At 36.9% G+C, this 16920-nt stretch overlaps 1 protein-coding gene across 2 annotated transcripts in view; it reads right to left on the bottom strand.

Moving 5' to 3' along the window:
- LOC128683067 (ecdysone-induced protein 78C-like) overlaps nucleotides 1-15514 on the bottom strand; it is a 55197-nt gene extending 39683 nt beyond the window's left edge. Inside the window, exons 1-2 of one of the 2 annotated variants that reach the window (XM_053768284.1) lie at nucleotides 15326-15514; nucleotides 8399-8433 (exon numbers count right to left, since the gene is read on the bottom strand). In XM_053768284.1, coding sequence (XP_053624259.1) covers nucleotides 8399-8433; nucleotides 15326-15387 — 97 coding nt within the window. In that variant the 5' untranslated portion in view covers nucleotides 15388-15514. Of the gene's footprint in view, nucleotides 1-198; nucleotides 394-8398; nucleotides 8434-15325 lie in introns of those variants that run through there. The other variant, XM_053768283.2, reaches the window with a different exon arrangement.
- Between the last annotated feature and the right edge of the window lie 1406 nt (nucleotides 15515-16920).

Raw genomic sequence — 16920 nt, forward strand, 5'->3', positions numbered from 1 at the left:
GGTTTGAAAAAGATTCTCGGTTATCAAATGAAACTTTTCTCAAAACTGCAAAATAAATAATCACAATCCATCCGGCTCGAAGGTCCATCGCAAATTATACAGAATATGTACTTAGCCGCATCATTAGTAATCGCGGACGCGTCGCAAATCGCAAGCAACTTACCGAGCGAGCATACGTTACATTACATAATAACACACCTTGTTTTGGCGGCGCAGGCGCTTCCTTGCTATCAAAGAATGTTAGCGCGAAATCTTCGCAGGGCTCTATGGCAAGCGGCTGAGGTGCGCGGACGCATGCGGGCGGGCGGCAACTCCAGACGTCCATATTCCACACATATCCACCGAGCGCGGGCGTCGCGTCGCGTCCGGCCTCGCTCGCCACGAACCGAACACTAAGCTTTCCTTAGCCTCAAGCTTAGCCTAAGAAAAAAAACAATACGTGCGCCCGCGCACCGACCAGTGAGAGTTTTGGATTCAGTATTCCATTTTTTGTCTAATTAAGTAGGCATTTATGCGTGTTGCTGACGCGTGCCTTGGACCACCTTATCAGAGATGTACATAAGGAACGCTATAAATAAAATTTGCAGTACCAATGCCATGTTTTTCGCAAGTTACAGAGAAAGGATAATATGGACGTTGAGTCCAGTTATATAATTATATTTTTTTTCTATTGGCTCTTTTTAAAACAGAAAAAATACAGTGTTGTTATTTGTGTATACATTTTGTTGGGAAAACTCAATATCCACATTTTCTAATGTTGGATTTTTGAACAAAAAATTTGCCACTGGTCTAAAGTTAAGTGTTTGATTTTAATTTTTTCACGACGGTTGAGTTATTTTTACAATTTTTTTTCTTGTACTTTCCAACTAACTTTACATCTTCGCGGCATTGTGATCTGTGAAATATCTTAAATAAATCTATTTTAACATAAAAAAAAAACTATAGTATAGTTTTAGCATAGCTTTTTTAAATTTCGATCCTGTCATTCCACCCTATTTGACTGATTTCCGGTCACTGCTGCTGAAAATTGTATAAGTCGTGTATCCGCCAGTCGTCCATCTTTCAGGCGAATAGCTACCCTCCACTTTATTTTCTAAATAACTTCTTTGTCCGGTCTATATGGCCAATTTAATATAATATTGTAAATTATCTGCTTTATAAAAAAAAATCAACTATGATTGACCAACAAAATCTATTGTTTGTAAAGTGCAAGAAGTTAATTAATTTAGGTTAAATTAATTTTGCACGCACGAAAATGATAAAATAACAGATAACGGTGTTATATATAAAACGGGGTTGGAACCTTAATAACTTATTGAATATCAAGCTCCAATTTGTAATTCGTATCATTTTCCAGACGAAGTGTGTGACGCTTAAGACCACCAGAGCTAAGAATATTTAGGCAACAGAAATGCCAATTACTATTATTATCTTATTAAAAAGACTGCTGCATACAAACTACGTTTACAGCAACCACGAAGCAAAAGCAACTAATAAAAATTGTGTGATGATACGCGGGGCTTAGGCAGACGAGTGGAGTAAGCGTTTTCGCCATAGCTCCGCTACTTTCCGAACGGAAAATGAAATAAGCCCTATGTAATTTTTGACATAAGCACTCACAACAGGAATATCTTGTTGCATTTAACGGTGACGAATCAAATCAACAAATAATTTAGTAATGTATTGTCGTATAAATCCGTCATTTGTTAACATGATAAATTTGCAACACATACCAAAACTAGCGGCTCGACGTGGCTTCGCTCTGGTAAAACCATAATAAGTACCCTCAAACCTTACTCAGGAATCACACTATCTAATGGTGAAAACCGTAAAAAATACGTCCCGTAGTTTTTGAGCTTATCGCTCAGACTTATTTTTATATTATGTATGAGTACCTATATCCACAGATCCAGTAGCGGGAATCAACTTCCTGTTGACACTTCTATGTTTTCTGAATTCTGTGGGTGACGATTGTCGCACATAACCGCGCTACTGTGGCGCTGGCTTTTATATATTCACCGTTTTGGTTCATACTGTTGGATTAATTTTCATTTTCAGACGGAGTGGCTGAGTATGAAAGCCTGTTAAGTTAAGTAAAATGTTTTTATTTAGTCTCGTTTCAGAGGCACATTCACTTTGGGATCACTGAAGTTATTACTTCAGTTCCGTTGAGCAATGGCTCAGCATTGCTCAGCAATGTCTTCCGTCGTTGACGTATCAACGCAAAACAACGTGGAAATTGTATGGAGTTTCGACGTACGTCAGTATTAAAATATATAGGAAAACAACGGAGCTACATCGTCGCCAAGAAGCACGACTGAGCAATGGGGCATATCTCTAATTGCTATAATATTTATATCTAAATGGCGTATGGTTCCTGCCCTGGAATTTGATCACATCCGCGGAGGTCGCATGACGAACTAATGGATATAAAGCCTTGACAGCCTACAAGCAACAATATCATTATCAAAGAGGGTTGAAGCGAGATAGCAGCAGTAAAATGACAGCCGCATCCAAAACCGAAAGGGAAATTGCGCAGACCGCGGTCTTGTGTCACAACTGGAATGAAACCGGGTGAGAGATAGAGATTAACGAGAGAGAGAGAAAATATATATAAATATAATAGGCACTGCAAGATGGATATTAATTATCCATTGGTAAAAGTACTTATAATTTATTATACTCATATATTCCTATACAGAAATTGTATGTGAATAGTTTTATAATGCGAGGTTGCGAGTTGACGTAAACATACAACAACAAGCAACTCGAATTCATTGCAATATCGCCTTTATTACCACGCCGTAGAAATACATGCAAGATGCAAGGTTGCTTGACTTGACTTGCTGTTGACTGTACGAGTGCATCATAGTGTTGCTGAACTATCGATGGTTTTTGTTTATTTTATCGAGTGTTCTTAATTTAAATCATCTACAGTCATCACAGACACAAGACTTGACATGATTACGAGATATCATCAGTGGTTGAGATAGGATATGTATATGGTATTATCCCACATAGATCACGCAAACCTGTGTTCTATTTTACTTTGTTCAATGTTATTCTTATTTTATGCAATGAGTGATGTATTTTTAAATGCTTACTTGTAAAATACACAACCCACATCTACCATTCGAACAACATTAAAGTTTATCGCAAACATGTATATCACCTATAGATACTATATCGATATTATAAAATAATTTTAAATAACTTCCTTTCTTTTTTCTCATCTTTCTTTCTTTTGGAATTTGCAAGCTTGATTATTTTAACAGACACATACTTTTGTGTGTGTCTGTTCTATATCAAACTAATAATATCACTGTTTTTACACATTTATTGATAACTCGCTGCCGCCCTGTATCTATTTCATAGTTCGTCATATTAGGCACACTTTCTTTTAGGATTGCCGTAATATGTATCGATAAACTCTATCGATAGTGGCCTATCGATCGGCATCTATCGGCACTATGGCACCGATGAATGTTTAATATACGATGTTCTGACCTGATTGCAACTTTCTTGCTATGTTGCATTTTTAAGGAAAATTGCACCACTTGGCTCACCTCAAAGACCAATTGTTGTGTAAAAAATATCATGTAATATTTAACAATGAGTGTCATGGCTTAGTCGTCAAATCGGGCAACAAAAATCTCGATTATCTACTTGATTATTAGCCCGCTTTTTCTGCATCTGTCGCATATGAATTAGTAGGTACCTTGTAGGAGTAGCTACCAATTTCATGGTTATCTTCGCATATTCAGGGTTACTTTTTATGATAGGATTTGAATTTTAAAAATAGTTCCAATTCCTGTGGTTGAAGCCTAGTGTCCGCGTTCCTGTTTTTTCTATTGAATTTCACACGGCCTTCAGTGCATACCTGTAATTATGAATGTTACAACCCTTCGTTACAGCTGTGTTATCTCACAATATCTAGTTACACAATTATTGAAGTGAACTATTATTGCATGGAAAATATGGGTTTAAGAAAATGTCGTGTATATGTTGGCCACAAACACAGGCTACAAAATAACATAACTTATTACCTAGAAATTGTAACGTACATTAAGTAAATTGTAAACCGCATACATTTTAAAGTGGATGAAAATGGAGAAAAATATTTCATCAAAAATCTAACTCTTTATTCAAGTAATTGGTCTTAAGTTCGTATGGAAACGGTGTCTAAGTCGGTGTGGTTATTGTTAGGTTAGCATCATCCGAGGCCAGCAGGCCTACCATCAACTTTTACAGAACGATTCCAATGCAACTCAGTTCAATTTAGGCACCTAAAATGAATCGCATTACTCGCATACTAAAAATTAAGTTGATTCAGTTCAGTTTAGGTCGTAAAGTGGATCGCGTTAAGAGATGATGGTAAGCCCCGCAACCGACGAGACTTCCTCTAGTTGGTTTTCCATATGAAAAAGTAAGTAGTTATTTTTTTTTAAATTATAATTTTAAAGACAATACTTTATTATAATATTTTATCTTACGCACGTGTCTTCCTATTGTGAACTCGGGCCATTTTGGTAGGGATTTGTCTATATCGTCCCGCCATCTCCTTCTCGGTCTTCTTCTAGAAGACCACAATATCCACAAGCTAGATAAAAAAATACTGCTTTTTGAATTTAAACTGCCAGTTATACCGACCAATGAAATAGTTCACATCATTAATCAACAACTGGCAGAGTAAAGGGCGAAATATTTAACTTTTAGTTTTGCCACAGATTATATAATACTTCAAGTATTTAGTTTAAGTAACTAATCTCTGCGTCGCCATCTTCCTACTATTGCCAGTCGTAAAATCTAATAACAGAGGATTGAGTGCCTGCGCGCGAGCAAGATGCACGCTGAGCAAAAACCTGGTGGCTGTGCTCAGGAAGCAAACCTTAGCGCAGGGCGCTGACCCCGCCATCGTTGTTAGAAGCCTCCCAGCGCACCATTATACACCCTAAATAATTGCACCTAAAGACGAAACTCGGTCGAAACCATCTACATGAGAATGTTAGCATCTAATCAAACGTGTTTCCTCTCGGCTTCAAATCAATTTAATCTCTACTGTACTACCTTTATGGTTGGAAATCTATTGTCGTCACGCTGGGAAGGTTTTGCAAAGCAGTACCATTACAGAGGAGGACAAGCTGTCTTCTGAGATTCGCAGATAACTAAGATTAGACACTGAATTAGCAAATGCCCTTTTCCTAGGCTTTCAATTTTCATACGCCGTGAATTTCAAAGATGATTTGTGTAACATTTGAAATACGAATATGAATATTGTTTGTTTTAAATATATTATTATTGTATTATGCTTATTATTGGAAGAGAGGATCGAAAACGGTGCTATCATAACAATAAAAGCTAATAATAAAAGGCAGCCATCCCATAAATTAACCTATCGGCGTTTCTACAAACCGCCTATTCCTCGTCCTGTGCTGTTTATATACGCGGAAATAAAGCCTTGTTCATTATAGTAATTAAGTGAAACACTTAATTTTCATAAATTTAATACTTATTTGTGGCAAGTAATTTTCATAAATTAAATAAGTACTTATTTGTGGCAAGTGAATATGAGAATTGATTATTCGGATGTCGTACGAGAAAACTTGACAGCTGACAGGTAAGTATTTATATTTACTCGGGCCTTAGCTTCGCGTCACATCCGAGAATGAAACCTAGAGCCGCAGAGAGAGATAGTTTACAAATAAATACTAAAACATCGACGTCACCGTCTCATTCATTTAGTACAACAATTGAAAGCAAACGTGCATCTTCATCCGTAAACTGAATAATGAAGAATATTTTTTTTACCATCGAGGGAAATGAACAAAATTGCTAATGCGTATATGCGATGGGTAGTGTTGTGAGTTAGTGAGATATAGTCGATCACGCGATGCTCAAACTGCGTACATAGTGCATTGTACCAACTTCAAAAGGTAGTATTCCTCTTCGACCTGTAATATAACTAACACACCGTTACACACTTCATCACCCGTTGTTCCCGCGGGCGTATTTAAACCTGCTGTTGTCGTTGGCGGATTTTTATCGCTTTCGATTCGACATGTGTGACATTCGTCAATCGCTTATCGGCGTTCAGAATGGAATAAGAAATTTTCAAAAATAACAAAGCATTTCCAAAAAAGGTGCTCGTTAGAAGGTTATCGTATTCGTTGCGACGGCTACACATTATCGCTGAAGCCAGACAGATGCGAATGTATGAACATTGCGTAGTTTGTATATGTGAGCTTTTTTTACCACAAAGACAATCCAGTAATGTATGTCGAAGCCGTGAAATTAGGCAAACTTTTCACCGATAGTGTATAGCAGGCATTACAGTGTATAACTTGAAACTTCGCTTGAATGATCTACTCAAGGTACCGTACATCTTACCACTTCATAGGTACTTAAATAGGTGTTTTGTAACAAAAATTTGAAAATTGAGCCCTGAGAAAAGAATTTTATTAAATTACATACTGGGGGACAGAAGAAATTTATACTTATTAATATTATAGCTTTAACTACGCCACACAGCTATCTGTGCTAAATTATTCTTTCATGGTACTGCACATATCGTAGACACGCCATGTTTTTTTTTATCTTATGCGTAAGATGTATTGTAAATACGAATTATATTACATTCTATTTAAAGTTTGAGATTTGTTTTTATTTCACGCATATAGCAACGTTACATTTTTTGCTATGTCTAAAAGATCGTTAGTGGATTTTATTTTAAAATTAATTATTTTATTTCGTGCAAACTTTTGGAAGTATTTGTTTTGTTTGCGAAATTATTATTTTTTACTTTTAATCACTGACCGCTTTTTTTGTTTTATAGATTAAATGATCTAGTTAATCGATGTTGGTTTCTTTGACAAAAAAATGTTGCTACAATATAAAATATAACATCAGTATCAGTATAACATAAGTAAGTATTCATTTATGATAGACTCAGTTGCACAAGTGCATTCGATTATAAACTTTGTAACAATCGAATAAAAACCTTGTGTATATATTAGGTATCGCACGTGACTGTACTTTGAACCGGTCAGGTGAAATAAAAAAAATCCAATATGGCCTATATCAGTGAGCCTCTGTGGGCTTGAACTATATTCTGCAATATACCGTGAACAGCACATCAAGCTATACAACATCACTGCAAATTCTGCCGCTATTTCCTTGACATAGAGTTAAATATGCACAACTAGACATGCAGCCGATAGTCCGAAATGTCCAATCTACTGGAAATTACGCTCAAGCGATCACAGTACCTATACAAGCTAATGCAGCTGGTGCAGTCAAGCATGACATGTGCATTCTGAAAACCTGTATCAATATAATGAAGCACAGAATAAATATTTACAGTATATAAGTACAGGTTAGACTACAGATTTTTAACGAACTACTGAAAGTGACCAATGACAGAGTCTTACAGCGAATTGGCCAAGAACGCACACTCATGTCCACTGTAAAACGTCGTAAAGTCTCGTTGTCTTAGGCATCAACATTACAACCTCCTACAACTAATAATGATGGGTAAAGTTGCTGGGAAGAGAAAGGTTGGAGGAAGGAAAATATCTTGGCTGCGGAACATCCGAGAATGCACCGGGATAGCGAGCGCAGCTGAGCTGTTCCGCCGAGCTAAGGACAAGAAGGACTTCACCATGCTAATCGCTGACCTTCACTAGCTGGAGAGGCACCCATAGAAGAAGAAGAACGAACTACATTTTTCACCTATCTTTGTCAGTAATAGTTTTTCACCTCAACTTCCACATCGCTTCAGTTTCCACGACAATGTGTTATCATGATAAGCATGACTTGATAGTGTACCCAGGATCGAACCCAACAAGAGAACTCCTTAAAGGTGTACTGTACGGTCATGTTTTTTGTCACACGTTGAATAAAACAAGATCTCTCTGACGACAAAAACTATTTGTGGCAGAAATGACAATTTTGTAAAAATAAAAAACTTTATTTTCTACACGACTGTAATCACAGTTCATAAGGAACTGTGTCAGATCTTTCCCACATAAGACCGGAACGAGAGCTATATATTTATACTGCGATTAGGAGATATGGAGTTTTTTTTATAGCAACTTTCTTATTACACATGGCTGAGGGTCGTGACCATTATGTAAATTTTAACACACACAATGACTTTACTACATTCACAATATAACACAGGGAAAATTCGCAACATGATACCCACATTTGTCAATTGACATTCAAATCAGTTAAAATTTGACGCCAAAAAGTGATCTACTTGTACTTTTGAATTTGGAATTCATGAGAAGATTTTTGCTCTTGATTATTCAAACTGGTACATTTTATCATGTAATTCCTACATGAGGGAATCCCTGGGAATGAATGAATAGTTAAGAAATAAATTAAAAAATATACTTACCAGAAGAACCTGGCGATGTCGGCTCTTCTTTAAATCTGAAATGGAATAATAAAAATTAAACTAATTGGGTATTTTACGTAGCTATAATACGCAGATTATAAAGCAAAAGTGTGTGAGTATATTTCATTACTTTTTCACGCTGAAACGACTAGGCAAAGCGATTATTTGGTCAGAAACTCTGATAGCCAATGGCGCTTTATAAAGTAGATGGCGCTATGGATACTATGGATAAAAATGTAAGTATTTTTTTTAAATAATTACGCGGATAACCGCGGGGTGCATCTAGTTTAGCATAAATATTCAAAGTGGGAGGAAGGGGGTAGTGATTGACTGTCATGTCGGTAGGTAGTGAGTGAGTTCATTTTTACATACGGTTCTTGTAAACGTCACTTAAGTCAGACTCATACATTTCATTTACAAGTTTTTACTTATACTATGCAAATACCTCGAATTCGACTTGAGACTACAAAGTAAACTTCATGTGAAACCGAACTGTCTGCCGTGAATTTTAACTAAACTTGTAAAATCCTTACATTTTATAAAACATTTTCTTTGCCGCGTCTGTCTGTTGGCGGTAAACTCAAAAACTATTGCACGGATTTTCATGCGGTTTTTACCAATAGGTAGTGTGATTCCTGATGAATGTTTAGGTTTGTTTTTACCCGCGCGAAACTGGGAAGGGCCCTTAATAGAAATATATTTTTGAAACCTATTTGTCTAATGGCTATCAAAAAACTAGATCAAAATAGGTCAATCCGTTTGGGAGGTACACGAACAGACAGAGAGATACACAGCTACTTCAAATTTCCCTAAAACAAACGTTTGTATACGTATGAAAATATGTATAAAGAAATTACTAATAATACTACTTAGGTATCGATTTATATCTACTAAACAATTGTAATAATAAGTACTTAGTAATAGTAATATTTAAAGGCACACGAAAGCGTGAATTAAAAAATCCTTATGTCTTAGCTCACTGTGCGTACGGAAAGTTGCCTGCGTACGGAAAGTACGCCGGGCATCTTGGCATTTCAGTCAAACTCGATCTGATATCAAGTTCAAGGTCAGATTTCGGAGATTCCAAGTAGATAATCAATTTCCAGATATAACATGGAGACGTTTTGTCATCATCGGAAAAACGTAGAACAAAATCAGCAGTCTCAGTGCAAATTCCTCAAAACCACCACGCACGCCGCGCCGTTTTAAAATCATAGACATAATATTTTTTTTCTTCTAAACTTATGGTAAAAACACGGCCAGTGGGTTACTGGGGACTCAGTACTGTCAAGGACAACGCGGGTAGGTACAAATTCCTTTTTTTTCTGACTATCGAAGGAGGGCCCGGCTGCCGAACGGTTAATTTGAATTTCAAAATGAATTGACGAAAATCACATATGAATTATGTGTCGAAGCCGATACCTCGGGTTGTGATTCAGATTATACTCACAAATATGCCTGAGCCAAATAAAAAATAAGAATATCAAAATGTTTATGACGTGAATTTTTATATTGAGTCTGGCGTGGACACGCCTGAGGGAGACATTTGTAGCTATCTCAATTGGTTTCATTGTCTTCGTCTTTCATGTTATAAAATACTAGCCGCGCCCGTGTGAATTTCAGGATAAAAAGTACCCTATGTGTTATTCCTTGTTATGTTCTACCCGTGGGCCAAAATTCATAACAATCGGTGCAGTAGATTTTGCGTGAAAGATAACAAACATACATACCTTACATACATAATTTATCTATTTATTTTCACATAAAACACTTCGGATTGGTTACTTTGTCCTATTAATATTATAAATGCAAAAGTTTAAAGGTACTTTTTCACCCGAAATTTTTCCGGGAGCGAAGCCCCGGTGCGCAACTAGTAAATCATGTTTCTATAAACAGAAATTCAATCTGCACTAATATGAAATTACTCCGTCCGAAGCATGTGATTCTCACCCTGGAAACTCCATATCCTCCAGTTGAAGTTCGAGGTGACAAAGTCAACTGTCGAGGGATGAAAAAGGGATGACGGAAGGATGAGGAAGAGTTTGAAATATATCTTTACCTCTCACACATTTCGATCGGGCGAAGTGCGGGTTTGCATTTCACTTCTCACAGTCGATTCGAAGTGAGACGCAGCGAACCAATCACTGCAGTGTAGTTGTCGTTGCGTCACAACGGCGCAATGTGATTGGTTGAAATGCAACTACCACCTGCACTAACCCCTCTGATGTTTAATTTAGAATAAGTATTATAACAACTCTCATACTTCAGAAACTCATTAACGCAGGCAAGGAAATAAGCACACCACTGCCGTCGGGGAGTTACGTTTCCTACATGGCTGCATAATTAGGCCACTCTCGGGCGGAGGGCTCTCAGCAGAAAGCGGCGTAGCTACCGGAGGGTTTGATACCATTCTCCGGGGCACAAATCAGACCGGAGCCCTGACCGGAGATTTTTATTTTTAGCCGAGCCGAACAGTCTCTCAGAGGAACCCGAGTGTTCCTCTGAGAGACTGTCTGTCAGCCTAAAGCTCGGGATCAGCGTAAAATATAAACCTAAATAGTATGAAGATACAGCTTTGATTTTACAACCACCTTCCTGACGTCAACCCTCTATGGAAAATACATTGTTGCCTATCTTCTACGCTAAAACCCTCATAAGACGGGATCCGGACCACACATCACAGTTGTCGCACAGTCATTATTTCATTTATTAAAACCAATATACACCCGGGTCGCACGCCGCTCACCCGGGTCGCCTAGCAACGCCAGACTCTCCGACTGTGCCACGTTGTCACGAACATATTTTGTGCTAGAGTACAAGCTGTGACCTCATTATAACCCTACGTATTGTTCGACACAAGTTTGATGAAACCACTAGCTACTTTTGTCTAGTTTTATCCACATTTCTAACCAATACCAAAACATGTTGTTTACGTACTTTTATTAAGTTAATCTGTTATTCGTAGAAGCTTATCTATGTTGTGGCGTCAGGAGGGTGTCTATGTCTGCCCCCATTTTTGTCCAAAGCCCCCAAAACGGAGTTCTCTTTAAAATAAGTAGGGTTAAATTGCAATGCATTCACGCCTAATAGATGGCACTGTGTTAGGTATGTTACTACATGATGCTATGGTTTGGCGATGAAATTCAAATAAATAGTTCGGGCAATATTGAAACGTTACATGTTTAACATGTAAAAAAAACTGTTTATCGACACTGATAATATTTTTAAAGACCTATCAAATGACAGACACACAATGCGATAATCGGGATAAATAATAATTCAACTTTTGGTGGAGAGGAGGAGTTGAAATAAGTATTTTTTCTGCAGGTTATTATGACTACTTTATTCTTTTCTAGCTCCAACACTTAATTATTATTAGTAAAGCCAATGACAGACGGACAGACATGCCGAAACTATAGCGGATTCTGCATGGTTTACTTCAGAAACTTAAGAAATAAAATAAAAAATAAATAAATTACAGCTTTATTCGTAACGTAAGTACAAATCTTCTTCTTAATCGTATTCCTCGAGGCGGTGGGTCGTGAAATGAAACACACACAATAACTTAGCACTATTAATGGAATGGTTATGCCTGTTATGTTATTGCTATCTCCAATACAGGTTTCCTCACGATGTTTTCCTTCACCGGAAGCAAATGGTGGAGTCAAATTGGTATACAAACTCATGTGGCACGAGTAGGATTCGAACCTAGGACCTTTCGATCCACAGGCATATATATCAGTCCTGTTAAAATAGATCACTCTAGTACGGTAAACAAGGCAGTAATGTACTTACTTTATTATCGCATGGGCGATGCGATGCGGTGATCCAATCATGATAACTACGTTATAGATTTTTAATAGAAACCCCTTTCCTAGGCTGCGCTAAATCACGACATGGTAACGCAATATGTTATGGGTAGATACCCGTTTAATATCAATAGGCCTATATAAATATATAGGCGCCTACATGGTGGCTTTTTCTACAGGATGACTTTTTATATATTGGCAATATTTTTGGTCTACATGCTCAGTCCATGATTCTGAACAACTTTTAGTATGGGAGTAACTCGAAATAGCGAAAAAAAATCAGCTGCATTCAGCTGATTTCCTATGCATTGGCATTATTTTATCTATACATGCCGTCTGTCGCTGGTACTGAACAACTTTTCGTATGGAAGCAAAGTTGAAATTGCGAAAAAACAGCTGATCCATACATTTTCCACAACTAAGTAGGTACTTACTTATTTAATTTTGTATAGAACAGCAGATTTTTCTTTTTCGCGATTTCGAAGTTACTCTCATACTAAAACTTGTCAGAATCATGGACTGAGCATGTAGACAAAATATTGCAAATGTATAAAAAGTCATCCTGTATAGACCCGCCCTGTTGGTATTTTTTTTTCTACTTTCGTCGCATTGTTTAAAACTTTGTCAGTAATAGTAACTAATACTAACCCGATAGATATACCTATTTTGATTGCCTTGTAATGTCGATTGATAGTACCTTGATGGTTGGCAACGAAGCACCGTTCGATTTTTATATAGGTAAAACTGACAGACGAGAATGAGCACGTTCTTTTTAATAAAATAAATAGTTGTGAAAATGATTTTTTATACATTGGCGTACAATTCAAATGTGGGTCGTATGTTGTCAGGATGTCTGTGCAATTGTATTTTACAAGTGCACAGACATCCTGCAATATGTTGAACTCCCCTGTGATCTATTCCAAATTTACTCCATTTGTTTTATGCATGAAATATCGAATTTCACGTACATTTTTGAGAACAAAGGACGGACGAATAATAATTTTGCGTACCTAATAAACGTACTTTATTGCGGCAACGCTATAGCCTATCCCGTTGTCTGTAACCAAATCTTGCAAGTTATATTTATCCTATTTCCAATTGTCCTACAGAATTTAAATTTCCCACGTCGCTTCAGTTTCTGATGGTGCACCCAGGATTGGCCCCCAACGAGAGAAATCCTCAACGGCTTACATCACGGATCTGGGTTTTTTGTCAGGCGTTGAATGCCACAAGAGTTCACTGATGACAATACAAAGCTTGTGTCAAAAATTACATTTTTGTAAAAAAAAAAACTTGTAATTCTAAACGTGAATGTTTTCAAGTGTTTACATTCGTAACAAGCAAGTGTTTACATACATTGTGTTTAAATTCGAATATGTAACAATGCTTCAAAGGCTTCCATTTAAGATCCTTTACGTAGGTGCTAATTAACAACATCAAAAGATTGTTCGTTTATTATAAAGGCGTCGTGCAAATACGCCAAAAAGGCGAATAATATAATTCGTCATGTATTTTCCTTATCTCTCCTTCGTCATCACGTGTTCTCGGCTGCATACGGGTCTGCGACGCCACGAAGTCTTGGGTTAGCGAAGAAAAAACCAAATTTAAAAAACAAATTCGGCTGTGATTCTACAATCGTCTGCCTGCCTGACTTCAGCCCACCCCGGGAATGCTATTGATTATCATTTGTTAAGGCCCCATAGTAGCCTCATACGACGTGCAAGAGAAGGTATGGTCATATTCTAGGGCGGAACCAAGCGCGTGATAAATTTGCCTGGAAAGTATAATTTATTAAGCTAAAAGTAACACTATAACGTAACGAGACAGTAAACAGACTTTTGCAGCGCCTATTACAAATTGTAATTGGATTTTAGTAGCGATGTAAGTTGAGAGGCAGAGAGCGAATGCAATTAAGCTTTTATTATATTACCTATAAGGTCATTTTCCTATTTTTACTATGTAATTAGTAATTATTTTTGTAATATGTAATTAGTACATTTATTTTTATAATGTGTCAAGTGAATAAACATTTTATTCATTCATTTTAAACCTATATAAATACATAACGAAATAAGTATTTTTCCGATCTTATTGCATTTGACGCGCTACAAAAAAATCATGTCCGTGCAGTAAACCGTTGAGGAGTTCCCACATCGAAAGCCATTCCTGATATACCATCTGGTCATGCTTATCATAATAATGCATTGGCATCCAAACTAAACGCGTGTTCAGAATTTCAGCTCAATCGGTAGAAGACCTGCTTTCAAAATAATTCTATATATATAAAAGATTCCACCCGAACATACACATTGCGAGTTGTTCGTTACCTAATATGTACAGTCAACAGCACATCAAGTTACCCTTCATGCACCTCTACGGCGGCGGCACGCGGCGCGATAATATTGGCGATTTTGCAATGAATTTTTGTGCGTTGATGTGCTGTTGACCGTACTAACGTTATAAGTAGGACCATCAAGGTTATCTTCTAATGATAATTAATATAATAAAGTTTTCAGTAAGACCTTCGAAGTCTAACGTAGGCGCAATTCCAAGGGCAGTATCGATTTACGAACACTACTTACATTTTGCAGTAGGTATGCTTTATAACTACAGTGTTATTGAAATAAATAATATTTCAATTATTCAATTATTTGGAGCATAAAACGTTTAAACACAACAAAGCCGTATCTTATGCTTACTTATTGTAAAATACAAAGTAATCTGCCACGTCTCTCTGTCTTGTTCGCGAAACTACTGCACGGATTTTCATGCGGTTTTAATAGTTAGCGTGATTCCTAAGGAAGGTATAATTTATTACGTTTTTACACGAGCAAAGCCGATAGGGGTAAAAGGAAGAAGGGAGGCTAGGAAAGTTTGGCTTCAAAATGAAACCAATTCAGGAAAAGACGAGGTAAAGAATTAGATCGGAATGCCGTAACATTAATTTGTGAGTCCAAGGCCATCCAGACGTTCACCAGCTGATATGATTATCGATTTTAGGTTAAATCTAATAAGTAAATGGTAGATAAAATAAATATAAAAAAAATTAGTATAATAATAAATATTTACAAGAGTTTACACCAAATAAAAAAAAAACAATTAAAAATATAATTCTTACGTGTAACAATCTTCCTCGACGGTGGATGAGCTGGTGGCTTCCATCAACACGGAGCCGCTCATCACTATATTTTTTTATCGTTTCATCACATTTTTTATTTGTTTACAGCCAGTTCCTGCCATCGTGGCTACTACCACGTCACAGTTTCAGTAGACTGTCGCATTTTGTATATTCGGAGCCGGCATCGCGTTACGGGATTTTTAGATCTTGAAGGCTCATGAAGGGCGCGCTAGCACGTGCTAACCTTGCACCTGCGGGCAAATTTTCAATGAATTTATATTGCTTATCTTTCTTATAAGTTTTCATATTTAATTTGTTGAATAATAAGAATAAAATTAACTGACGATAATAAAAGCTTGCGGCGTGTATACATTATTGTAAAAAATATAACTTTTGATTTATTTTTGTAACATCTAATCCACTATAAAGTTACTATATTTAAATTAAAACTTAATTACTTGAAGAATTAGTTATCTAAATGCAACAATATGCGATGTCATCAAAAATATAAGTTCAAATTTTATTTTTAAAGAAATTAGGGCAGATTTCCAGCGTTTCAAAACTTATTTGTTTTAAGTACATGTAGTAGAGTTGCAGTTCAGTTTCATAAAATATCGAATGTTAAAGAAGCCTAAAGATCTTTTAATCGAAATATAGCCGCCGCTACAAAGTCACATCGTCGCACGAGGGTGAGCATCCCGCATGCGCCACTTTAACCTTGAGCACACTTCCCGGTTCACGGGCACCACCACTGTCACCTGCCTTCTAGGTCATTGTGTTAATATTTCGGTAGGTAGGTAGGTACAAAACGCGATTTTTTAAATCAATGTTTGCAGACAGCCTTTGCCAATAGTGGCAGTAGAAAAATAACAGAGCGTCGTTCTTTTTTTTTAATTTAATGTAATTATTTTTCTTTTTAAATAATAATATGGTACCCTTCCTTACTTACTAGAAAAAGAAGTCCTTATGTACGAACGCGATGAACTCAAAATCTAACGGACGGATTTTTGTACAGTTTTCACCGAAAGATAGTGTGATTCTTGAGGAAGTTTTATATACCTACATATTTTTTATGGTTTCACCCGAACAAAGCCGGGACGAGCCTTGAATTGTCAACCTACAATACTTGAATTGTCAACACAAGTGTCAGATATTACAGCTAAATGCTAAACAACGTTATATTAAATACAAACGTTAAATAAATATTATTTATCTAGCAACTCCATTCCTCCTGAAAATTTCAAGGCCACAGGCGTTTCTCGGCGGTCGATCCCTCTTAACAAGGATTACAGGACCCTCTGTTTTGCAGACACTATCACGAGAAACTCGCCAACCTACACTGAAACTTCTTGCTTAAAATTTAAAGTTCAATTTACGTAGGTTTTATTTGGCGCTTAGTCACTTTGGACGTTGCAAATGGAGACGCCCGTAGGGTCCCTGTAACCCGGGGAAATAGAAATACGTTTATTTTTGACAAATTCAATTTAAGCATCATTTTATCCCAAATAACGCATATACCTTCACGTGACGGCGGTAGTGGTCATTTCGCAATGAATTTGGTTAGATCGATATGCTGTTGACTGTACTCTTAAGCA

Source organism: Plodia interpunctella, chromosome Z (genome assembly GCF_027563975.2).
Source record: "Plodia interpunctella isolate USDA-ARS_2022_Savannah chromosome Z, ilPloInte3.2, whole genome shotgun sequence".
NCBI lineage: Eukaryota > Metazoa > Arthropoda > Insecta > Lepidoptera > Pyralidae > Plodia > Plodia interpunctella.